The 26,326-nt window shown below is 34.0% G+C and overlaps 1 protein-coding gene across 1 annotated transcript in view; it reads right to left on the bottom strand.

Annotated features, from left to right (window-relative positions):
* Positions 1-306: 306 nt before the first annotated feature.
* The window catches only part of LOC133191574 (von Willebrand factor D and EGF domain-containing protein-like), a 43,999-nt gene continuing 17,979 nt past the window's right edge, over positions 307-26,326 (bottom strand). The window contains exons 10-16 of the mRNA XM_061327322.1: positions 3,947-4,096; positions 3,242-3,446; positions 2,808-2,992; positions 2,086-2,343; positions 1,405-1,441; positions 1,050-1,146; positions 307-638 (exon numbers count right to left, since the gene is read on the bottom strand). Of these exons, the coding sequence (XP_061183306.1) occupies positions 527-638; positions 1,050-1,146; positions 1,405-1,441; positions 2,086-2,343; positions 2,808-2,992; positions 3,242-3,446; positions 3,947-4,096 (1,044 nt within the window). The 3' untranslated portion in view covers positions 307-526. The remainder of the gene's footprint in view (positions 639-1,049; positions 1,147-1,404; positions 1,442-2,085; positions 2,344-2,807; positions 2,993-3,241; positions 3,447-3,946; positions 4,097-26,326) is intronic.

Raw genomic sequence — 26,326 nt, 5'->3', positions numbered from 1 at the left:
TTATTCCGTGATTGACTTGAACTTCATACATTATAGGGCTAACACCGGAGGCTTCGATCGAAAATCACATTAATTGTATACAAATATCTATTTGATGACATTGCTTAAAATGCTTGCTTATATAGCTGTTTTTCGTGCTTATTTTTACATATCTAATGTAGCTGAAACTTTTAGAAGGAAAAAAGAAGATATTTTACGGTATTATTTTGTGTTGTTAAATTGACATGTTTTGCTGTTGAAAGTCTGATATTCAGACGAGCAAGAATTCACATTTCCAACTTCAACAAATCTTTAATCACTCATATTTTTACCTTGATAACATAAAAACAGTTTCAAAATCTAACAAATCTGATTGGTAAAAAATATTTAAAAAAGTAAAAAGCAATTAACTTTCTTAACGTCAGAGCATTTTGACATTAAAACTCAATTCTTAGCCAAAAATAGGCTGCGTTGGTTTATAAAATCACGCTTTTGCTGTCAAACATTTATTTTGAAACCAATTGTCTCTTTCCTGATGTTTTCTGTTTCAAGAGAAGTCGAATGGTCTTGGGTCTGTTTCAGGAGGCTTTCTTCTTTCAAACACAAGACCGGAACCTTCCTCCGGATAAACTCTACTAATTCTCTTATGATGCAGCTCTCTGAAAACAATTCATTTTAATTTTTTTCATTGTAATGATTTTTTTAATTTTATATATGACAAAATACGAACATTATCAGTCTAAATACAATATGAACACAATAATTTCTAATCACAGGTGAATATGAACTCTAAGGGGGTGGCGGGGGATTGAAATTCTCTGACAGAAAAAAAATGTCATCAAGCTTTTAGTGAGGAGCGCATTCGTAAATTAGATTTAGTTTACTATTTAGTTTACTATATGGACCCTTATACTCTGGCAAAATTATTGGGAGATATGGCCCAACGTCTTCCCGGTTCCTACGACCTAGTATACAGGAATAGAAATATCACATGTGAGATACATTAATTTTTCAAATTTGTTAGTTATAAGAACTGTTAGACATTTTTGCGCTTTGAGATAAAAACTTACTTTTTCCGTGTTTTAATATACAATATGAAGGCTATAATGATCAGGAAAACCACGCCTCCTACAGATATACCGGTGTATAGCAACAGATTGTCTGCCTCTGTAACCAAGAGTGAGAAGTGTTATAAGATAAAAAAATATTTTAAATACTAAAAAAAATGATTTATATTACTACACTATCTTTTGAAAATTAATCTTTTGAAAAAAAGATCAACATCATCCTCAAAGAAAAGTTTACAAAGGACAAAAAAGAGAGATGAATATAATTCAAAATTTCGATTCTAACATTGACAACATACAGTCCAATCGATTTCCTCTATGGTTGTAGTATTAAAAACAAGCTTGATAAGATAATTACCTGTCTGTGGCAAACTTGTATCATTTGCTGAAGCAGGCTAAAAAATGAAGAAAAAAATACACATATTTAATCCAAAATCAAATATAAACGAAACTTTCTTCTCCAACAAAATCAGATTTAGCGATAACAAGTGACCAACATCTGAAATAAATAAATATAGAACCCCACAGCTTTCTAACGATTACGTTACAAACTGAGTCGCCTCACAACTTTTTTACGTTTACCTTACATGAAATATGAAGATAACGAACAGTATTCAATCTCGGAAGCCCAATGAAACGATACAAATTTGGAGCAGAGCAAACACGGACCTCAAAAGTTAGAAGTGGGATCAGGTGACATGGAGGAGTGAGCATCCCCTGCCGACCTGTCACACCCGCCGTGTGCTCCTTGTCATGTAAGAATATTCTCTCTATTATATCTTTATACCTTTTCCGCACGTATCAGAGTAGATGCATGCCTTATAATAGCGTTCTTATGTTAACCAAGCATTTAAGAAGAGACTCTTATACGAGCATTCTTTTACCGTACGTAGAGTGTAGACGCCTTATCTTTTTTTACTTATACTGGACGGTTTAGGACCTTCTTACCTTTATCGTATACATATCAGAATAGATGCCTTATAATAATTTTCTTTCTTTTGCCATACATGTTGGGATACACACGTTTTGTTTTTCTAACCTTTACTGTACATATCAGAGTAGTCGCTTCACAACTTTCGGTCAAACTGTTAAATAGAAGAATTGTGGTCGAGTTTCCAAACGAAGTTCCGTCATAACTTAGCTGGATTATCCAACCATATATGTTACTTCCAGCAGATCGTTTGCGCCTGCGTGAAGATGGGGAATCCGGAAGTGAAACAGTAACAAGGTTCATATGTCGATATGTGACATTTGTAGACACGGAGTAGTCCTGTCTTTCCATACCATTTCTAGTTGACTTTGTAGAAAATTGAATTCCTTTATTATGTATTTTTTCAAAACTATTATTAACACATCTCATTAATTTTTTTTTTTTTTTTTTTTTTTTTTTTTTTTTTTTTTTTTTTTTTTTTACAATTTTGTATAACTGTGTTTAAAATTATAGTAAACAACAATGAAATTTAGAGAGCGAATAAATATGTTTTAACACTACTTTCGAATTCATTACCAAAGCATACGAATGTAAAATGATGCAAATAAAAACTGATTGTTCAATTAAAAAGCATAATTCTAAACTTTATTCAATGAATGAAACAAAAACGAAAAAAATTTAGTTTCAAAAAATACACAATACCTTAACTACATGGTTTTCATATTGAAATTAAAGAAATATGTGTCTTTAACTCATAAAACAATTGAATTATTTATGTCAACTTATTCCACGTGCTTCCTGCATATAAATATTATTCATATTTTTTTTACCTGAAAGTATATCAAATTGGCAATAATTTGTTCGGAATTAAAGGTTCCCACCACGTTTGTTTTCTTACATGCCCGTTTACTGGTGTCACAGAGCCCGTGCTCGGGGACGGAGAGGTCTGAGGGAGGGACCGACAGCTGGGAGGAACAGTCATCCCCTATGTACCCCTCATTACACAGACACGTCTCTGTCAGGAAAAATCAAATACGTAATGTGAATTATAACTTGTCTTTTATGGTTACATTGTTTATCCTTCGTACCTTTCTTTTATTATCAGTCATATAGCAGTAATACATTCTCAAACGTTCTAGGAGAAATATTATTTCAGTGTGCAATTAACAAGAATCATCGTTTTATTTTATGACCACCTGCCATAAAAGGTTGGTCATTTTTTGATACATAATGCAAGTAAATCATCAGACATTTGCAGTCCTACCATTGACACAGGCCCCTTTCTGTGAACAGTTCTTTGGGCAAACCATGGTTGATAACACATCCAGGATACTAACACTCTCGCCATCTGTACTGTTAGAGCTAGAGTTATCAGACTTTTGGAAACTCTCGTCACGTGACGCAGTCGTTACACATTCCTTTTTCAGAGTATCCAGTGTTGCCTCCACAAAGTCTGTGTTTCCTATTTTCTGGACATGTTTAATAATGATAATCAATATGTTATATTATGTTTAATAAGTTCCTACACTGTATTGTACAATACACAAGATAATTCAATTAGTGATAAAAATAATTTATTACATATCACAGATACAGACACAAAAGGTCTCAGACCTTTTATTTATCTGATAAACTTTAGGATACACATCTTTTAACACACCTGCTTAAACTTTGTAATAATATACATATGTCTACAAATGAAACTTAAAATACCACCCTCCAATATACAAATTCCTTTTTTTTAATTGCTTACCTTAATATCACTTATACAGCCATTGATATACTTTCCTTTTCTTTAATTACTTACCTTAAAATCACTTATACAGCCATTGATATACTTTCCTTTTCTTTAATTACTTACCTTAATATCACTTATACAGTCATTAATATACTTTCCTTTTCTTTAATTGCTTACCTCAATATCACTTATACAGCCATTGATATACTTTCCTTTTCTTTAATTGCTTACCTCAATATCACTTATACAGCCATTGACATACTTGGTGATGCTGGTGTTTACTTGTTCTATACAGAAGGATACCACTGGGTCCAGGGCAAAAGTCTTGTTACAGTAGTCCGTGGCTGCTGTCTCGTTCCAACCGTTTGTCCACGTGGCCTCCTGTTATACAAAGTCGGTTTCACGCAGTGCACAGATAAAAAAAGGTGATTCTTACAGAATTTTACTAAATTACATGTATTCTGAAAGTGGTTTTATTGATGATATTTTGGAAACTTCTATAAAAAATTTTACTTATAGAATTGATGTGATTAACATTTAAGGTTATGGCCAACTTGCTATGTCTAAACATAAAAAACAAAATGACACACAGGTAGTTCTATTGTGTCGTTATATTCTGGGTCGTAGCCAAATTCCTCGTCATCCATGACGTCATCAGAGTCTACCGTGTCTCGCTTTCGCCTGTTTTGTGAGCAGACGTTAACAGTTTGACTGACGCGACTGGAGCAGGGTTCTGTAGGAGCCTCCAGGTTACATTTGGCATAGTTTCGGTAATAAGAACTTCGAACGCTCCAGTACGATGCACATGTACAAAATTTTGTATGGTAAACAGGATCAGTCTTAATTACTCTAAAATAAAGAGTAGTTTGCGGTAAAATAACATATAATGTATTTCTGTTTAATATTTATGCAAAAATTTTCATTTGTTAAAATAAAAAAAAAGACACATACGATCCATCTCCAGAAAGAGCCTTTGGGTTCTTTGCAAAAAGACTGTCTCTCCAAGGTACTCTGAAATAGCATTAGAATGTATATACATATTATACATTTATTGCTTCATCGTAAAGAGACATGAGGAGCTAAGAAATACCAAATTCCCAACACTGGTTTGCTAGTTATCCGGATCCTTATCGTGATTCCACCTTTGCTGTTTCAAAATCAGATCAATGCGTCCGGAAGTAGCATCATACTAGCGGAAGCGGATAATTTTGGCTTAAAGCATTAAATAAGCTTTATTTGTCACATGTTTACTTCTTTGTACAGTAGATATACCTCACAGGGTATCGTTTTCATATCCACGGTGATGACGTCACAATGTTTTTTATGTGAATTTGATAAAGTCAAATGTTGTGGATTAACATATATAAAACAGTGTAAAACATAAAATAGCTATATGTGAAGCATGTGGCTTCTCTGTGTGTTTTTATTCCTCGCCAAGGCCTGGGGATAAAAACACAACTCGTTGGATAATAGAGGATATTCAATGTCTTGAAGCTGGATGTGGAATTTATTTCACAAGAGAAACAAGGTTATTTGATAATTTTACAAGTGCGAAGCACGAATGAAAATATTAAATAATCTCGTCTCACGAGTGCAATAAATTCTATATTCAAGTACAAAACATTGAATGTTCTGTTTATTACATATCTTTGATTTTCCCTTTGCCTCTGTCTTTTTGTAGCACAGTGTCATATATAGGTGTGACGTCATAGAAGAGGGTTTGAGAAGCCATAGTTTAACGATTGTGAGATTGAAAGAATTGTAAAAATGGATTTCTACAACGTGTATTTGGAATAAAAAAAAACTTTGGCTGATTTAGTCTCTTTTCACCTAATTATGGGGTTTATATCTTCCAGTTGATTTGATACACAAGATCATGCTCCAGGTACGAACAATTTCTAAAACGATGCAAGCTGTTGACAAACAAGGTGATGAAACAAGGATATCAACAGTCTCGTTTAAAGTCGACATTTCGTATGTTCTATGGTGGATACGATAACCTTGTCAGCAAGTACAATCTAGCATTAAGTCGAATCCTAACTGACGTTTTTACACTAATTTTTAGGCCATTATTTACATACTGAACTGTTTGCCCCATCATGAGAAGGAACACATGGCGGTTTTGACCGGTCGACAGGAGATGCTTACTCCTCCATGGCACCTGATCCCACTTCTGGTATTTTTTAGAGGTCCGTGTTTGCTCTGCTCTCTATTTTTATTGTTTCAATGGACTTTTGAGCTTGATTACTGTTTGTTATCTCCATATATCATCGCTGTCAGCATGGGTTATTCACTCTTATTACAAGGAGTATTTTATTTTACATTCTTCATGAAGGGAAGGAAAACAGAGAGTTTTGACGCACCTCTTAAATTCTGTCACACCGTGAAAGTATATCACTTTGATATTTATTCACTCTGTGACAGAATATCAGTTTTACTTAATAATAGATTATAATATTTCACTGTTGAAAATGTAATAAAAAATCATATCAAACCACAACCCATAGGAGATTCGAATTTAGACTGACATTTGCTCGTACCTCCAGGACAGAGTGAATTTATTCTTGTTCCAAGTTGAGCTGGATTCTCCTCTTGGAATAAAATCGTCGTACCAGTCGCCGTTATAGTTCCCACACAGCCCCTCTACATTCTGGGCATCCAGGGTGGAGGACACAATCTGAATAGTCGTGATCCATTTGGACCATCTACTGACGTAGAAGCCTATTTCAGTTCCACTTCCCAGTGTTACCTAGATAATCCTAAAATACATGTATACATGGTCCGGAGCAAACACATCGAATTCGTAACAAAAGTTCATTTAGATCTTTAAAAAATTCTAGAAGTATAATTACGATGGTACTTTGATTTCCTAGCCTCTCTGTAGTGGTTCTTAATGTCGACATATGTTAAAAGAATACACATCAATGATTTCATTATCCTTTAGTTAATCATACTCATGTCATATAATGAACATCAACGGAGAAGATTCTAGAATAAAGTAGAAAACTGTAGCGCCCCCAAATAAAATCAAATACATTGTAATAAAAATATGTACCTTTTCATCGCGCCAAGGAAAGGAAAGTTTGTTGATCCCCAAAAAGAAGAATTACTTCACGTGTTGAAGCCAATAAATATATTATTGCCCGAAACACCATCTTCCCAAGTCAAGGATTTAAAGTTAAGCTGAATTTTTTAACCGACTTTCAATATTGCCTCGCATTCTCTATTTAAATCGCTTACTCTGATTGGTCAATAGCAGAGGTCAATAGAGTTCAAAATGTGTAATCTCACTAGATGGCGCGATTGTAAACTCCATCAAAGTCAGTCTATTCGGTCAAATATTTATGTGGAGCAGAGTGGATCAGAAACCCTTGACTTGGGAAGATGCCGAAATACAGGACGTATCAAAGCAAAAACAGGACATATTTAATGAAAATATGGCGAAAAATTCATTGCAGCATCGATAAGTTTTATCTGTGGTCTAAAGCTTACTCGTCAAACTTTGAACCTCTATTAAAATCCTTAAGAGTTAAATTATATTATTAACTGATGTCTTTATTATTTGAGTCAACATCTGAAAATGTCAAACAATAGATATGGACAACTTACGGTCACCCGCGTGGCGCAGTGGTTAGAGCGTCTGCTCTAGAGTCGCGAAGTAAGGAGTTGATCCTTACGTCGCGGGTTCGAATCCCACTGTGGGACGTGGAGACCTGTCCTTCGGATGAGACCGTATAAACCGAGGCCCCGTGTCGCAGTAAGTGCTGGCACGAAAAAGACCCCTCACTGCTCAATGGCCGTAAGTGCCGAGTATAGGACAAAATTTGCAGCTCTCCATCGGCAAGTGGTGGCGTCTCCATATGAGTGAAAATTTCTCGAGAGGGACGTTAAACAACATACAAACAAACAAAATTAATGGACAACTTACGAAGCTGTGTTTTGAAGGTGTGGTCCCTTGGTCATGAATAACAAAAGAAATCAGTGACAGGTGCACACTTCAAAGCTTTCGTAAACACCGAGCACAGGTTTGTTCTGAGTCGAGTTCGAAATAAAATGTGTATATCATATGTATAAAGGTTGAGTGAAAATATTTCTGCTGAACACTTTATGCTCTTTGTTTTCTAATTAGAATTGTTGTGACTTTGAATCTTTTCGCTGACTTCATTTATTATGCGATTAACCTCTTTGTAACCTGTTTAGAATCAGAACAAGCCACGGGGATTTGTATCGTCACGGGTAAATGCCCCTAGTAAACGTGCTAGCTCGCAGATGAAACGTACTCATTTTTATATCTGTCAGTATGGACTTGGTTGGTTCATCTCATTATAGCGTTTTTTTTTTTTTTTTGCCAAAGTTTTGCAACAGAAAATTATATATCTGAATAAAATGAAATATAACGTAAACTTACCCTGTACCAGGAATATCTCTTCCGGACAACCAATTCGTCCTCATTGCAGCCGCTGTACATTTCAAAAGGAATACTCAGGAGTTTTTTGCGTCGGTATGATATTTCTACGCATGTGCGAACAACATACAAGCTACTTCCGCTTCTAATTGCAACACCGCATGCACAGGAAGCTCTCCTCCAAGGAAAACATGAAGAGTACAAAACATGGACCTATACAATAGAGAAAAACCATGATTGCTAATCAAATCAATGAATGTCCATTTTGAGAGTTATCTGGAACTTCTAAATTGACTCTTACAGAATAAGGCAACTTTTTATGCTGATACATGACGAATTCGCCAATTCTCTGGTTGGAATAAAAACGACGATCGAAGGTGTAGAGATAGGGATCACTGAAGGAGTAGCAGTAGTGTCCTCCCCAGTCAGATTTATCATAGACAGAGACCTGCGGAATGAATTTATACATTTACCAAATGCAATTTCTCTTCATTCATATTCAAGAAAAAAAATTGAAACTGTTATCTGCTTTGAACAAGTGCTTGCAATTTCAAAATATAAACTAAATGCTTTATACAGAGATCATGGTTGTACCCATAAGGTCTGCGGAACATTGATATTCTTCCAAGCGTTAGAGGCATCTGTCGGGTTTGTGGAAGATTCGAGCCTTATTCTTCCGTATCTCCGCCACCGGTTGCGTCTTCCATCTACGTATCCAGTGATGTTAAGGAGTACTGGTTCCCTCCAATACTTGAACGGAAAGGACAACATGCATCCATTATCAGGAAATGCTACATTCAAATTGCTGATGCCATTCCAACACCAACGCCAATCCAGGGAGCGGATGTGTAGATTTCCCTTACATTTCGCCTCTTTATCAGAATCGGTCAAAGAGGCAGAACAGCCAACCGGAAGCGTACTGGTAACCGACACCGAAACGGTTTCTCCTTCTTCAACAGAGGTCCATGTTGTTCCAAACTTAAAATCGATAAAATGCACGCCAAACATTTAATTTGTTTAAGGTAAATCAGTCTTTTCCATATAAAATCGAATGTTTAGAAAGTTAGGTCGATAAAAAATGAGTTAGTGTATTTTTTGCTAAATGATGTAGCTTACCTTTATGCCTGCAAAAAAGGCTGGACTTTTGAATGATTCACCAGCAGTGCTGCATTTCACGTACTGGGCACTCACTGAACATCTTACCTTAAAAATAAATATCCATCCTAACTTAGGGGTAAATAAATTATCAGAAACAACTGAAACACGTTAAAAATAAAAATAAATCCAAGAATTATTTGTGAAATTAAAGATTACTAGAAATGAATAATTTCTGGGAATTGAAGCCATGCTATCTTAAGTTTTAATTTTCTCATCACTTACATTCATGTTCATGCTATATCGTGATGCCCAGTGCCAAGGGCGGAGTACAGTGGTGTTGATGTCTGCCTCTGCCACGTCATCAAATAAGGCTTTTTCTAATAGATTATTGTTGATAAACCATTTAAAGTTGTAAAAAAGGCCGGACATGGGCTTCGGGAAAAGACAGAGCATCACTGGCTCGAATCTCGTACCGTCTACAGATAGCTGTCGCTCGGCAACAACCTCAGGTGATAGAATGACTGATGGTATCCCAACCATTGCTGTGGTTATAAAATGAAATATCTTTGTGAAGGCAGTAAAAACTTGCGATCATCCTTTACCGGAAATATTCAGTAAAAGATCCATGGATAAATGCGATACATAAAAGATTGATACGAATAAAAAAATTATTGATAAGGATTTTCATGTGTTGTCATTTTGTTCTATGTAAAAAAAATATTCACTTAAAATGCAAACGTTTGTTTGCTTAATTATCAAGGTAAAAAGGTTGTTAATCTTATGAACTGTATTATTTGGCAAAACGTAAGATGCTCAATTAAGATACCGAAGATACATATACCTTGTGCATCAAGAGTAGTAGACAATTTGCCTGATGTAGTATAATTTCCGGCAGAGTCTTCCGTTGTTGAATATTGAATGTTTGTTGTGTTGTCATGTGTTGTAAAGTCCGTGACATTATATTCCTCCGTGGCTGTGTATTCCGTTGCGTTATAAACGTCCGTCGATGTGTAGTCAGCTGTGTTGTAATCTTCTGTCGCTGTGTATTCCGTTGTGTTAAATTCTTCCGTCGCTGTGTAGTCCGTTGTGTTATAAACGTCCGTCGATGTGTAGTCATTTGTGTTGTAATCTTCTCTCGTTGTGTATACCGTTGTGTTATAAACATCCGTTGATGTGTAGTCAGTTGTGTTGAAATCTTCTGTCGTTGTGTATTCCGTTGTGTTAAATTCTTCCGTCGCTGTGTAGTCCGTTGTGTTATAAACTTCCGTCGATGTGAAGCCGGTTGTGTTGTAATCTTCTGTCGTTGTGTATTCTGTTGTGTTAAATCCTTCCGTCGCTGTGTAGTCCGTTGTGTTATAAATTCCCGTCGCTGTGTAGTCCGTTGTGTTATAAAATTCCGTCGCTGTGTAGTCAGTTGTGTTGTAATCTTCTGTCGTTGTGTATTCCGTTGTGTTAAATTCTTCCGTCGTTGGGTTGTCCGTTGTGTTATAAACTTCCGTCGATGTGTAGTCAGTTATATTGTAATCTTCTGTCGTTGTGTATTCCGTTGTGTTAAAATCTTCCGTCGTTGTGAAGTCCGTTGTGTTATAAACTTCCGTCGATGGGTAGTCAATTGCATTAAACACATTCGTTGTTGTGTATTCCGTTGTGTTATAAACGTCCGTCGATGTGTAGTCAGTTGTGTTGTAATCTTCTGGCGTTGTGTATTCCGTTGTGTTAAAATCTTCCGTCGCTGTGTAGTCAGTTGTGTTGTAATCTTCTGTCATTGTGTATTGCGTTGTGTTAAATTCTTCCGTCGTTGTGAAGTCCGTTGTGTTATAAACTTCCGTCGATGTGTAGTCAGTTGCATTAAACACATCCGTTGTTGTGTATTCCGTTGTGTTATAAACGTCCGTCGATGTGAAATCAGTTGTGTTGTAATCTTCTGTCGTTGTGTATTCTGTAATGTTATAAACTTCCGTCGATGTGTATTCAGTTGCATTTAACACATCCGTTGTTGTGTATTCCGTTGTGTTATAAACTTCCGTCGATGTGAAATCACTTGTGTTGTAATCTTCTGTTGTTGTGTATTCTGTTATGTAAAATTTTTCCGTCGCTGTGTAGTCTGTTGTATTATAAACTTCCGTCGATATGAAGTCAGTTGTGTTAAAATCTTCCGTGGCTGTATAGTCCGATGTGTTATAATGCTCCGTCATTGTGTGATCAGTTGTGTTATAATCTTTCATCGATGTGTAGTCCGTTGTGTTATAATCTTCCGTTGCTGTGTAGTCTGTTGTATTATAAACTTCCGTCGTTGTGTAGTCATTTGTGTTACTATTTTCAATTGATGTGTAGTCTGTGCTGTTATATTTTGGCGTTGATGTGTTGTCCGTTGTGTTAAAATCTTCCGTGGATGTGTAGACTGTTGTGTTATAATCTTCCGTCGATGTGTAGTCCGATGAGATGTAAACTTCTTTCGATGTATAGTCTGTTGTTCCATAATCTTCCCTGGTTGTGTCGTCCGTAATGTTGTATAATTCGTCCAATGTGTATTGAGTGGAATTATTTCCTTGCGTTAACATGTAATCTGTTGTATTGTAATCTTCCGTTTTTGTGTAATCTGTTGTGTTATACTCTTCCGTCGATGTCAGGTTCGTTGTATTGAAATCTTCCGTTGTTGTAAAGTGCGTTGTGTTATATCCTTCCTTTGTGTGGTTGGTATCGTGATAATCTGTTGTTGTGTTGTCAATTGTGGTATATTCTACCGTGGTTCTGTAGTCAGTGACGTTGTAATCGTCAGTTGTATTGTCCGTTACGATATAATTTTCCGTTGTTGGATGATTTATGTTATTATCTTCAGTCGTTGTATCGTCCATTGTTTGATAATCTTCCGTGCTTGTGTAGTCTGTTTTGTTATATTTTGCAGTTATGTAATCTGTAACGTTGAAATCCTCCCTCGTTGTGTAACCTAATGTGTTATATTCTTCCGTGGTTTTGTTATCTGTGGTGTTATAATCTTCTGACAGTTTGTAGTTTGTGATTTTATAGTTTTCCGTTGTTGTGTAGTCAGTTAAGTTATATTCTTCTGTCATTGTAAAGTCAGTGGGATTATCTTCCTTGGTTGTGTTTTCAGCTGTATTGTGTTCCGTTGTTTCGTTATTTTCCGTCGGTGTGTAGTCCGTGGTTTTATGATCTCCTCTAGTGCTGTCCGTTTGATTGTAGTTTTCTGTTGTTGGATGATCAGTATTGGATGAATATTCTGTTGTTGGATAATCAGTATTGGTTAAATATTCTGTTGTTTGATGATTAGTATTGGATGAATATTCTGTTGTTACATGATCAGTAGTGGTTGGATATTCACTTGTTGCATGATCAGTATTGGTTGAATATTCTGTTGTTACATGGTCAGTAGTGGTTGGATATTCTGTTGTCTGATGATTAGTATTGGATGAATATTCTGTTGTTGCGTGGTCAGTATCGGTTGAATATTCTCTTGTTGCATGATCAGTATTGGATGAATATTCTGTTGTTACATGATCAGTAGTGGTTGAATATTCTGTTGTTACATGATCAGTAGTGGTTGGATATTCACTTGTTGCATGATCAGTATTGGTTGAATATTCTGTCGTTGCATGATCAGTAGCGGTTGAATATTCTCTTGTTGCATGATCAATATTGGGTGAATATTCTGTCGTTGCTTGTTCAGTATTGATGGGGTATTTTATTGATACATGATCAGTAGTAGCTGAGTTTTCTGTTGTTGCGTGGTCTGTAGATGATAAATATTCTGTTGTTGCGTGATCTGTAGTTGATAAATATTCTGTTGTTGTGTGGTCTTTAGATGATAAATATTCTGTTGCTGCGTGGTTATTAGTAGTTGGTGAATCCTCTATTGTTGCATGGCCATAAGTTGTTGAAGTTTTCGTTGTTACCTCACTGGTAACGATTGAAACCTCTGATGTTGCTTGGTCGACAGTAGTTGATTCTTCCATCGTTGCATAGTCTGTAGAATGTTTCGTTGACTCATCGTCAGTTTGAGTAGGCGTTTCTGTTGTATATTCATAAGCTGAGGGACTGATATTTGTGTTCGAGTTCTCTGTGACAGATGATGATAAGGCATTTGTAGCTATACGTTGCGTAAATTCAGTTGACGTATATTCAGTCACTGTGGAACTATCAGACTGATTAGTCATCTTTGTCATTCCATCTGTGGTAACAGAGTCTATACTAGATAATTCATCTTTAAATGCCGTTTGTTCTGTTTCTATATCAGGCGTTTTTGTTGCGTAATCTGATTTTGTAGAATCTAAAATTATCTCTGTTGTGTTTTCTTGACTTGTTGCATTTGTAACTGTAAAGTAATCTATCGTTGATGATGTTTCTGTAAAAATAAATTAGATACGGGTTCAGTTAGAAATACTGTAGTCCACGTCTATTTAAGGTGAAAATACTTTGTTTTTGAAGAATGTAATAAAATATGACCAAAAATTAACCGGTCAGAAGACAATGAAAAAATGCAGAAACATGTAGAATCTATCACTTTGAGTTAACATTAGATACTGTTTTACTCCTTGGTTATTGTACGCTAGGTTCTCCTGTTATATTCTCATAGGAAATATGGAGAGTTATCAAGTACAGTTATCAAGCTCCAAAGTCCATTGAAAGAAAAAATTCAGGAACAGGCCAAACAAGGACCTCTAAAAAAGATCAGAGGTGGGATCAGGTGCCATGGGGGAGTAAGCATCCCCTGTCAACCGATCACACGCACCATTTGCTCATTATCATGATCGGGCAAACGGAGAAATCCGTATATAACTCAGTGTTTAAAAAATGGCCTAACAATTAGTATGAAAAAATCAGTCAGCATTCGACTTAATGACAGATTATATTTGCTAATAAGGTCATTATATATATTTTTTAAAAATCAAAAATTCTTTAAAAATTCTGTTTATGTTGAATTGTCTCTGCAGCTTTTCTGTGATATGTAGGTGCCATGATGTTGGAATTATATCATTGATAATAATAAATTCCTTGTACTGCTTGATATAGGATAAACAATACATAAAAGAATGTTATCTAAGAACCCGCCTTATGCCGTGCATTGTGACTTCTTTATTAATGTGTATTCAAAATGTAGTCGTTCTTCTTAAGAACTTATTTCTTTTTTTGAATGATAATAATGACATGGTATCAATTGCTTATATTCTCTGCGTTAATTACCTGTGAATTGGCAACAACTCAAAAGGCACAGACAGACAACGACCAACCATCTTATGGTAAACATGTTATCTGGAATTAAAAACCTGGTATTGAATGGGAAAATACATAAATAAGCCCAATCCAAATTAACTAAAAAGACAGGAAAAGGAGATGGATTATTTTGTTTGAGTGTTTATTCTTCTCTATTGTAACTTTAAATTTAACAGGTTTTAAATAAAATGAATACATATACTGTACTGACCTTATGATTTCACGCGGAGGAAAAGATCACAATCAGACACAAAATAAAAAATATTTTAGTTGAAATGTTTAAGACTTTGTTGTAAATTTACAGCTCTAATTAGGATAAGCAATAATGTTTAATACTATTTATCATAGGAGCATACATTTAATATCTATAAATCACGTTATGCTCATCTACAGGCATAGGAAATTTGACAAATATGTATCAAATATATATCTAATATGTTTCAAAACAAAGAACTCACGACAACAAATTAATTTAAAGAAATTTTAACTTAATGAATGTAGATTGAGAGGGGGCCTGCGAATTTACTTTGGTATATCCGTAAATCGTTATATCCGTATAACGAATTATTAAAGCATACATAGCGAATTCGCAATATAGATTTTTCATTCAAGTATGACTACCAAATGTATTTAGGGAAAAATAAAATACAAAATGCGCCTTGGAGTTCAAAAGTTTTCAGATGAATTGAGTTTCAAATATCAAAATTTACAAAATTAATGTGTCAGTTCAATATTTATTAAAAAAAAATTTAGATCTATGAAATTTCGCCATTGAAATGTAAATTTCGTTAATTTCATCTTATCGGGGACAAAAAATCAGCTCGTTATAACCGAAAATTCGCTATATCCGAATACGTTATATCCGTAAAATTTTACAAGAAATTGTTAGAATTTTGCCGAGGAATGCCAAAAAAAAAAACTTCTCTACATCCAAGTTCGTACTGAAGGAGTTTTACTATACTCTTCATGGATAGGAAAACTTGCTGAAAGTAAAAATCTCTGTACCCTGATATAAGTATCATTTCCATAATTATGTGTGGTTTCCCAATTATTTTCTTAAAAGACATAATTGTTCGTCAAACTTCTACACAGTAAGTAAGTTTACAAATAATTTTTATTTATAGTCGCACAATTTTCAAATAATAAGAAACATGAGCTTTAATGCTTTTTAACAGACTAGACAGTCACACTGTCAATTCATGGTCAACGAATAGTGAGAAGCAATTAGTAAGGCTCATACAACTTCATCTTACTCGTAGATATTTTGTAGATATTTTCAAAATTAAGTTAATCTGGATTTTAGAAATTATCAGTTTCCAAAATTCTGATACAAAAGTTCATTGAAGAAGAGTGAATTAGAGAATTCTTAAATTACAATGGGAGTAAGGAAAGCACGACAAATTTATGTACATTAGTGGGAAATCAAATAAAATAAGTCTGTTTTGGAAAACAAAATTAAATTCAGTAATTTGAAATGTTTACCTTGACCATTTAATTTCCGAACAACATAACGTCTGGGAGTTGATCCAATCTCCCTGTTGGATCGCGATTACCTGATTGAATAATGAAGAATTTATTTGTGTTTTCTGAATATTGAAACTCAAGATGAGTTTATTGAAATTCTTTTTAAAGTCTACGTAACTGCAGACCAACTAGAATTTAAGATACGGGTGCACTCCTTGGTTAGTCGACAAAGACGAGATATATATATATATTTCGCCGAATTCTGATTCAACCCATCGGCTCTTTAAACTTAAATTTGCCAACTAAGGAATAGATGCTATGAATATTAGTAACATTCTTAATCATAAAAAAAGTTCAATCTTGCATTCCACCACATTTCAAGTCGAAATCTACACCCTGCAATTCCTACAGATATTCCCAAACTCTTGCTTTCAAACTTTTCAATTATTAAGAAAAAAATTACAATTCCTTGATATTGAACATATAAAACAAAATCCTCTTAAGTGCCCTTGCTCTTCTTCTTCTTTCAACTACAGTCCCGCTGGACATATAATTAACGGGGATTTAATATACATGCACTTGAAAATGAAGACCTAAAAGAAATAACCTTAAAGGTCCTAAATTCAGGGAGCCTCGTTCTTTTAACTGGCGACAGAACTTCATTTCTGTTTTGAATTCTGTCGAAGATTATGCAAGACGTTGGGGCTCAATATAATAAGGAGAAGACCTGAATACTTTGTCAGAATTGATTAGATGTTCAGGAATATGTTAAAGAATCGTGTTAAAAGTTAAAAGGCCTATCCTTCCGTTTTCATTAAATCGGAGGTCATAAAAGAATTAAAAAGACTATATGAACAATATGTTATGGTTCCAGCAAACAAGTCTTGCAACAATATTTTCTTTATTATAACTGTATTTTAGACAAACTTGGTTTTTAATTCTACGTTTTGAAATCAAACTTTACCCACAGTTTACTTTCTAAGGATGATATTCTTCAAAATCACGATACAGTGTTTAATACTTTTAACATTCCAGACAACAAATATGAGTTCGAATTATCCTACCTATACAGGATTTCTAATTTCATTAAAATTCCAACAAATAAAGATACATTGTCGATCTAACAAATGCTCTACCTAGCCCCTACTTTTTCTCCTTACAAAAATATTAACTGCTGTTTTGGAGAAACTTCATATGTTAATGTCCTGTGCTACAGTGTATTCTAGAAGTGATATAAATCAGATGTGGATTCTTCAAAACTTCAAAGAATTTTAAGAAAATTTAAAATCACCAAATTTTCCAAATGTCTGTTTGATATCAAAGACTTTAATAAAAACGGAACTCGAAATTTTCATATCTTGTGATTGATCATCAACAAAATTACGTGGTTAAAAATCAGTGATTCTACACACAAGTACTCTGAAGTTGATATTAAAAGAATGCTGTAGTTCTATTTAGTCTTTGGAGAGGTCTTCCAAAAAACTGTTGGAATAACGACGACCAGTAGTTGTGTTCTTTTATTAGCCGACATGTTTTATATTGCTATGAAGCAGAAATTTATTCAGAAACTTTTACATGAGAAGAAAAAAAACTTGTTGTGGTCTTCAACTTTACATTCAGATATGTCGACGACGTGTTATCAATTACCAATAGTTACTTCCATTTATATGTCGACTCGATATATCCCAGTGAACTCGAAATAAAAGACACCACATAGTCTGTCACATCTGTTTCTTATTTGGATGTTTTACTGACTATAAACGAGATGATTTTAACTTTTCTATCGCCAACTTCACTTATTTATGAAGTAATTTCCGCTATCACCTGCATATGGTGTTTATGTCTCTCAACTTATTCGATACTCAATAGCATGTTCTGAGTGCGATCAATTTTAAATCAGAGGCAGGCTATTGACAAATAAGTTGATTTAGGGGATTTCAACAACCTCGTTTAAAGTCAGTAAATTCTATGGTCATGATTATGACCTTGTTAGTAAATATAATCTATCATTGTGACATATTTTGTCTGACATATTTTATACCAATTGTAAGACTTTTGTTTTTATACTAAAGGATGACTGCTCTTAACGCCGGGTTTTGTTTTGTTTGTTTGTTTGTTTTTTTGTTGTTTTTTTGTTGTTTTTTGGTGTTGCTTATTTTGCTTTTATATCATAAGCTAATTTCAGTTTTGTTTATTTATCAAAGAATCTTTTCAATTTGAAACCAAATTCAAATGTAAAATGATTTTAGACTGTGATACAATAAATAAATTCTGTTTTTTTTTTTTTTTTGTCCTCACTGCTTCCAAATACAGAAAAATGACATTTACCTGACCTTTATTGAACATCAGCTTGATAAAAGTATGCATGAGAGATGGAGTTTACATTATAAGAATGGGTCTAATTTAGAATAGCATAAATAACAATGAAATGTATAAAAATACGTGATCACGCTTTCCTCGATCCCTTTCTACTCTTTCTTTTTGTACAAAGGTTTTTAGACGAAAATGACAATATGGCCACGTACATGTAAGTACAGACTACTTTAAATCAATACTGACTGTTCAAACACAATGCCATCGTTAGTCCAAAACATGCCACCTCACAAGTCACGTGACGTAATTTAGTATTCACAAAGTTTCCTGAAGTACGAGATCAATTGGTAAATTATAATTTTCAACATGTCACAACCCTTCATTACAACAAAGAGCTAGGAATTGTAAGAAGAAGCAGTTCTTCTCTTGTAAACTAAGAGCTCATGATTGTCTATCAAACTCCTTTTGATGCAACTATACAACTTCAATTATACAGAGAACAATAGACAAAAATGCGCTATGTGTTTTAATGTCAGTAAAGAAATCGTAAATCGTGACCCCTTTTACGAAAACAGATATATTACTGTTTAATGAAGTTACGTAAAGTTGTATATTGGTTCACTCCTGCAATTAAAGGAAAAATGCTTGCTTTGAAAGTTTACTTTTTTTTTTTTTTTTTTTTTTTTACACATTTTCATGTCCTTAAGTGCAATCATCCTTTGACTACGGACATTCCGTTTATCTGATCAATGCAATGGGCTCACGGAAGGTGTGACCGGTTGACAGGGGATGCTTACTCATTCTAGGCACCTGATCCCACCTCTAGATTTTCCGAGCTCCGTGTTTTATATGCCCTGTTCACAGATTTGTATTGTTTGTATTTTTTTTTTAGATCGATCACTGTTCGTTATCTCCAACTTTGTCATGATATTCTAACATTATTTAATTAGAAAGTAAGCGATTTTATTCAGCTGTTATTGTTATCAAACAGTAGATTGCATCCATTGAGTGCCGGAGAACAAATACATGTCCATAGGTAGCTTAATTACATATCATCTTGTATAAAAAGCACTTGCAAGGCAAAAATATAAGTAATTCGAAAAAAGGGGTTTTTAATTGATGAAAACCTCGCAAAAGTTGTGTAGAAGATCAAAAATGCATAAATATTCCATTTATAGAATACTTGAAGTGTTCTAATTACGGGAGTTTGAGCTGTGAACTATACGCATTTTTTACGACAAACTGACGGACAGATATATAACCATACTAAAACCAACTTTAACTCTTCTTTCGTCAACTTCCCTTATTTATCATGTAGCAATATATCATTATTACCTGCACATGAAGTTTTTGTCTCCAAGTTGATTGTTCTTCTTATGAACAATTTCTAAAAAGAGGCAGGAAATTGACAAATTACTGGATGGATCTGTCAATAGGCTGAACGTTGAATGATGTCTTTCATATTAATTTTCATACTGAATTGTCTTCAGATTTTTCTGTGTACTCGATCATTCCAAAAGCACACGGCAAAGTGACCGGATGACAGGGGATGCTTACTCCTCCATGGCACCTGATCCCAAATCTGAAAATTTTCAGAGTGCTGTTTTTGCTCTGCTCACAACTTTATTGTTTCACTGGGCGTTGAGCAATTGAGCATAACTATTTTTTTTATCTTCACGTCATTCAGTCTTCTGCTAAATCTCTCTCTTTAATTTTTTTTTTCTGTAATATCGGGATATTGCAAGACTTTCACTGAAACGCCACTTTTTATGGAATTTAACTCTTTCTTTCAGCAGTAGTTCTCTTTAATCCATTATTTTTCTCATAAGTTTGATACTCTATTGATAACCAATCGCAAAGGCTTTAACAAGTTCCAGCTGTTTCATTTATTAGTTTTCTTTTTGATAGAAAATTTTTATTTGTAAGGAAGTATTAACATATATAAAACTCTTAAAACAAATTGACAAAATGAATAAATACAAAAGACTCGACAATTAATAAATTTTCTTATATTTTATAAAATACACAATTTTATACTTCCTAATACTAGCATTTTCACGGAGAGTTAGATTTAAAAAGATAACAGTATTGCCTATCTCCTTCACGGTGCCTTTATATTTTACATAAGATAAAAATCAAGCACAACACTAGGAATGTGATCATTACAGACCAGCTGTACGAAGTATTTATAATATATATTAGAAGTTTATTCATAAACAGTTTCAAATAAAAATAAATCTAAAATAAAATAAACGTTTCAAACGTTTTAAGAGAAACAGTAACAAATATAAAATAATACTCTTTTCCCATATATACAGTTAAAAAAAGGACGGATAAAGGTATTAAATAGTTGCTTTGTCACATATAATGCATATATTTAAATTATGTCAATAAAACAAACATAACATCAGAAATTATTTGTCTAATAATGATGCATCAAATTACATTAACAACAGAAATGTTCAGCCTTTAATTTGAGTAACAACCAACAAAGGACGGATGTCCCGATGTGACAATTCACCGGTAGCAGCACCGTAAAATTTGATATCATTTTATTAACATTGCATTTGAAATATAATACAATTATATTAGATCTATCAACAACTGTCTTTTTCAGACGTAATTTAGTTATCAACAAATGTCTTTTTCAGACGTCATTTAGTTAAAATATTACCGTCATTCATTGGAAAGAGAAAGACGGTTCAAAAACAAAAATTAACGTTGTACAAAAACAAATGCATTTTAATTTAAAAAAAATCCCTCCTTTACAAATTGTCATAAAACTACCTACAATGCAGATAAGTAAGAGTATCATGTTACCAAATGTGTATATTTTACCAAGATATGAAAATGATGATTACATCCAATCGTGCATTTCTAAAAAAAAAAAAAAAAAAAAAAAAAAAAAAAAAAAAACCACAAAAATGATTAACGCTTTACACCACTGAATGAAAATCTTAAGGCTATCGAGGTAAGTGTTTACCGAGTCGCTACACAAAATCAGAGATTGACACTTTTTACAATGATGCATCCAGATGAATTTTAGAAGAAAAAAATATTAACTAGAAGCATACAGAAAAAGTAACTAAGGTCACGGGTGCCAGTACAGTATTGAATTTTACTTTATATTCTCACTAAAATTGCTCACCTGTAGTTAGTGGATATTAATTACTACGACTTTTCAGATCTTGTAAAACAGTTCTTGAATCTTAGAAGAAACAAGAGATAAAGAAACACACAGCCATTCAACAATGCATGCAAGCTTTTTTTTTTTCGTTGAAGTCAACCAGGTGCTCGAAAATAAAGCGTATGACATAATCATCAACTCCCCACCCTTCAAATACATCTCATAAAAAATCAGCACGGCCAAAATTTTAAAGAATCTGTTAAAATTAGAAAGTTTACATATAGTTTCTCATTTCAGTCCACATCCAATTCAGAAAAGAACAAATCGGGAGGGGAGATTCAAGATCTTTTTTTCTTTCATGGACCTTAGATGAAACATTTACATGTTCTTGTTTAAACGTTCCTATGATTGTTTAAACCTTGTTTTTGCAGTTCATGGTGCAGTTACATTGAATGATAATTTTTTTATTGATACCATTTTGTAATTGTGTGTGTGTGTGTGTGTGTGTGTGTGTGTGAGAGAGAGAGAGAGAGAGAGAGAGAGAGAGAGGGAGAGTTTAATAATTAGAATACATTGAACATTAAAAAGAAACATCTTAAAGTAAATAATTCGAATAATAGGGACAGAATAACATATATATGATTTAAGTGCTTAGTTTGAATATCTTGTTTGAGCACACGGTAATTTCATATCCATCTCTATTTCTTAAATCTCTAGGTATTTCATTAATAATCATCTCTAGCTATTTCTTAAATATCCATCTCTAGCTATTTCTTTTATATCCATCATAAGCTATTTCTTCATATTTGAAACCCACGAGTTGACGGTCGGTGGTCGGGGAGGCTCCTCCTCGTCTTGTTTTAAGTTTAGTAGTTCCCTGTCACTGCTACCAACCTTAGCTGATGATGGTCTTTTGCTGGAAATAGTTAATAGAATTTATCCCAGTTGATTTTTCATTGTAACACTCGGTTCATTCACTGACAGAAAAAATTACTAGGCATACAACGTATTTATATTATTATCTTCACCAAACTTATCAAACATAATTTTGATAATTACAAGCTTAAAAGAAACTCGTGCCTCAAAGGGAAAAAATGAAATAAAGTTACTTAAATGTGAGCGGTGTCAACAACTCTAGTTATAAAGGGATAACTTTTTACTGAAAAAGATCAGGTTTGAACAAACTGTAAAACAGATGTCATGCTAAAGTTTTACTTATTCCTTATCAAGTGTGGACATTCAAATTCAATAAAACATATCTATGTAATATTTGTATACAAAAATATGTTTGTGTGAGTGATAAATTTATGCAGATTTCTAAATAAATTATTGTTTTTTCGAAATTTCAACTACAACATACATCAACTATAGTTTCAAATACATTGTATTTACAAAATTCTGGGCCATATCAGTTCAACAGTCAAAAAGGCGCGGAGTTTTTGATTAATGAATAATGCTAGTCCAGTTCTTATTTTAACTGGAAACAGGCACTAACAACCGATGAGCCAATATTAATAATAATCAATAATGATAATAATTATAAATATTATATTCAAGTCTTACTTTTTGATGACTTTAAAATAATAAACAATAACTCCCACGATCACCAAGACAACCACAACACCTACAGCGCCACCTGCTGCTGCCGCCGCAACTGAATTGTCGCCTGGAAATACAAAAAGTTTTTTTTTGCGATTCAAAGGACTGCTTTTGATAACACAATGAATACTAGTATATACTCACGCTTGAACTTGTACTGATTTCATAGGAAGAGTCGAAATCCACAATGGATAAACCTTTTTTGAATTAAGGTGGATTAAAATTGTAAAAAAAAAATGATATATTCAATATTGAGAACTCAAGCTTCCTGAATTCAATCACTCAGTGTTCTTAAAGTTCTTAAAAGGTATACATTTTGAAAATGAAAATAATTAATAGTACCATTATATACATTATATATTGAATTTAGTGGAATTTACCTGACTCCTCCTGAACGGATGTGAACTGAAATATGAACAAAATACAATGAAAAAATACTATGATGTAGAGATCTGCATGCTTTTTCATATTTATTCAAAGCATATAGTCCAAATTCATGCACACATACATATATTATTTGATATGAATAACCAACTATAGTTCAATGCTATGTTTAGACTTCGTTAAGTTTTAGAATCTTATAGGTTCTTAAATCAAATAAATGTCAATCTCTTTTGAACAATTTTCTTCTGTACAAATTAAGTAGAAATTGTCCCAAAAGTGATAAAATAAAAGAACCTTGAAAATTAATAGCATCAAGTGAATACGTGTAGCTCCACACTAAATGATTGTAATTATACCTTGGTACATGTATAGGTTGTGTAGTCGCACGATTCGGAGGCGCCATTGTACACAACAACGGAAGTAGAGTTGCTGAAGGTAGAATTGTCGTAACTAAAGCTTAAATCCCAACCATGTATTGAACCGTCTGTGGAGCGTCGTCTCCTTGACGACGTGGGATAGGTTGGTATGGTAACAGTCAGAAGGTTCAGCTGGCGTAACGTCACGTTCGCCATTACGCTGTAATTACTGTACTCTTTACCACTTTCTGTTGCCTGTAGAAGATTGAGTTATTGTATAAATTCCCTTATTTCACTTTATTTATATTTATTATAACTCTCAAACACGGTTAAGTTATATATATTGGTTTTGTCATAATTCTCTGTATATCGACCGGGGTTTGACTTTCATTTTATTGCGAGAAACATCCAGGAGATTCATGACCTTCTTTTACTGCTAATAATTATCGCTGGTAAAAAAAAACTATCTAATTGTGATTTGTGTAGAATGTTTCCTTAGTAGAAATAAATAAATAATAGCCGATGGATTTCAAACTGATAAATTGCATATAAAAGTTAACCGTGAATGATAGTTGGTTTAATTGTACGTGTGTAAATGTCTGAGGTTAAAAAGGTGAAGATGAGATCGATCTCTTAAATCTTGTAAACAGTAAGAATCGTAAGCATGCCTGAGGTGGGATCAGGTGCCTGGGAGGAGTAAGCATCCCCTGTCGACCAGTCACATCCGCCGTAAGATTTCTGTATTGATCATGTAAACGTAGTAAGCCGTAGTCATAGTAAGTGTGAAAACAATGCCCTAACAAAAGGTCAGATTGCAAAGGTCAGGGACAATGAAGAAGTGAAATGATGTTCAGGTAAAAACCCTGGAATCATTGACATTTATTAATTTTTATTTTTGTTGATGACTCCCCCGTGCCTCACTACATTTCCATAAGGCTATATACCAAATATGAGAGTCACTTGGCAACAATATATTGAAATGATGAAAAAAGATCTTATTTGGTCTATATTTTGATCTGCTAGGTTCTCTACCATTTATTTGACATGTTATATATTGATAAAACTTTTGTGTAAAAAAATATCTGGGTTATTTAACATAGTGTTTAGCAATGTGTTTCAATCATAGTATTTAGAACCAATATCAATAAAATGAATGATTTTTGCCCCGTACAATCAGCATCCTTAGGAAAGAAATTCATCTGTTTGGTTTTTGGTCATGTTTAGAATAAGATACTATGGGATAAAAAAAAACCCCTCTTACCTTAAAATGTTGAGCCAGGGCATAGGGTGCTATATGGAAAACGCCCACGATGTTTTGTGTCAGACAAGGCCGGTTTCTCGTGTCACATAACCCGTGGCTAGGGACGCTGATTTCTGCTGGGGGAGTCTGTAAGTCATGTGAGCAATCCTCGCCAATGTGACTGGAATCACAACTACAGGTCTCTAAAACAATGTTTTATCATGTGAAACGCTCTTTAAATAATTAGACTGGACATCAGGCATCATACTTATAGAAGCAGGAGGTGTAATTTAAGACAAACAAGCCATATTTTTGCACTTTGGTGGTGAACTATAACTATACAGTTTTCTAAGGAATAGGATCATTGGTGTACATATCTTATCAATTATCCGAGGTTGCAACATCATTCATGATTAGACAGAGACTTTCAAAAACATTTATTCCATATTAATCATTAAACAGAGATGAAACCAGTTTCTTTAAATAATCGCGGTCAAAGTCTTTCCTGGATTACACTTCCCAATCAAAGTCAAATAATTTACAGAAAAATAGAACACACTCAGTCTTGAATTTGACATTTAATCCTTAGTTGATTTAGTCTGCCTTGAATCAAGGTTGAATTTGACATTTAATCCTTAGTTGATTTAGCCTGCCTTGAATCAAGGTTGAATAGAGTAACTCTTGTTGCATTCTAGTGCATGTGCTTTTTTGTCATTGGATTAAACTACCTGTATTAAGGGACAAAAAATAATAGAAATCTGGCCTACAAGCGTTAACGTGGGTTGTCCGATCGAAGTACGCTATTAATCTCTTGATGTGTATGTTCATTATGAATGAGATTTGACTCTCTTAGGTGTTTTGTTGGCAGTTACTTGTACTCACCGTTAGCGCACGTCCCGTGACCTGAGCAGTTATTTGGACAAGTTAAACTGGAAAGAGTATCTAAAACGCTGACGCCATTAGATGTTGTATTCGTCTGCTGGAAACTTTCGTCACGTGATGCTGTTGTTATGCATTTCTTCTTTAGAGTATCGAGTGTCGCTTTCAAGAAGTCAGTGTCACCTTGGAGCTGTTCAGATAATAAAAAAAAGAATAAATAAAAAAATATAATGCAGTGACCATTTGAGAAGTCATCTCTAACATTAAAAAATCAGTGCTAGGGTAGCACAACATAAAATGGCTCTATATTTTCAACCGCTAATTTTACTTCGGCGAAATTACATATCCCAAAAAGTACTCAAATATACTGTAAACCAACTATTATTCGCGTCAACTTTTATTCGCGATAAGTCGGTTTGAAATCAATCCGCGACGATTAATTTTCGTGACTAAGGAAACATTCTCTACAAATACAAAGCAGATTAAATAGTTCGCGGCGATTGATATTCGCGAGTTA

The sequence above is a fragment of the Saccostrea echinata genome, unplaced genomic scaffold, assembly GCF_033153115.1.
Source record: "Saccostrea echinata isolate AGI-Se365-2 ecotype Australia unplaced genomic scaffold, CSIRO_AGI_Sech_v1 ptg000023l, whole genome shotgun sequence".
NCBI classification, from domain to species: domain Eukaryota; kingdom Metazoa; phylum Mollusca; class Bivalvia; order Ostreida; family Ostreidae; genus Saccostrea; species Saccostrea echinata.
The sequence above is the reverse complement of the archived record's forward strand: the minus strand, read 5'-3'. Positions and strand labels throughout refer to the sequence as shown.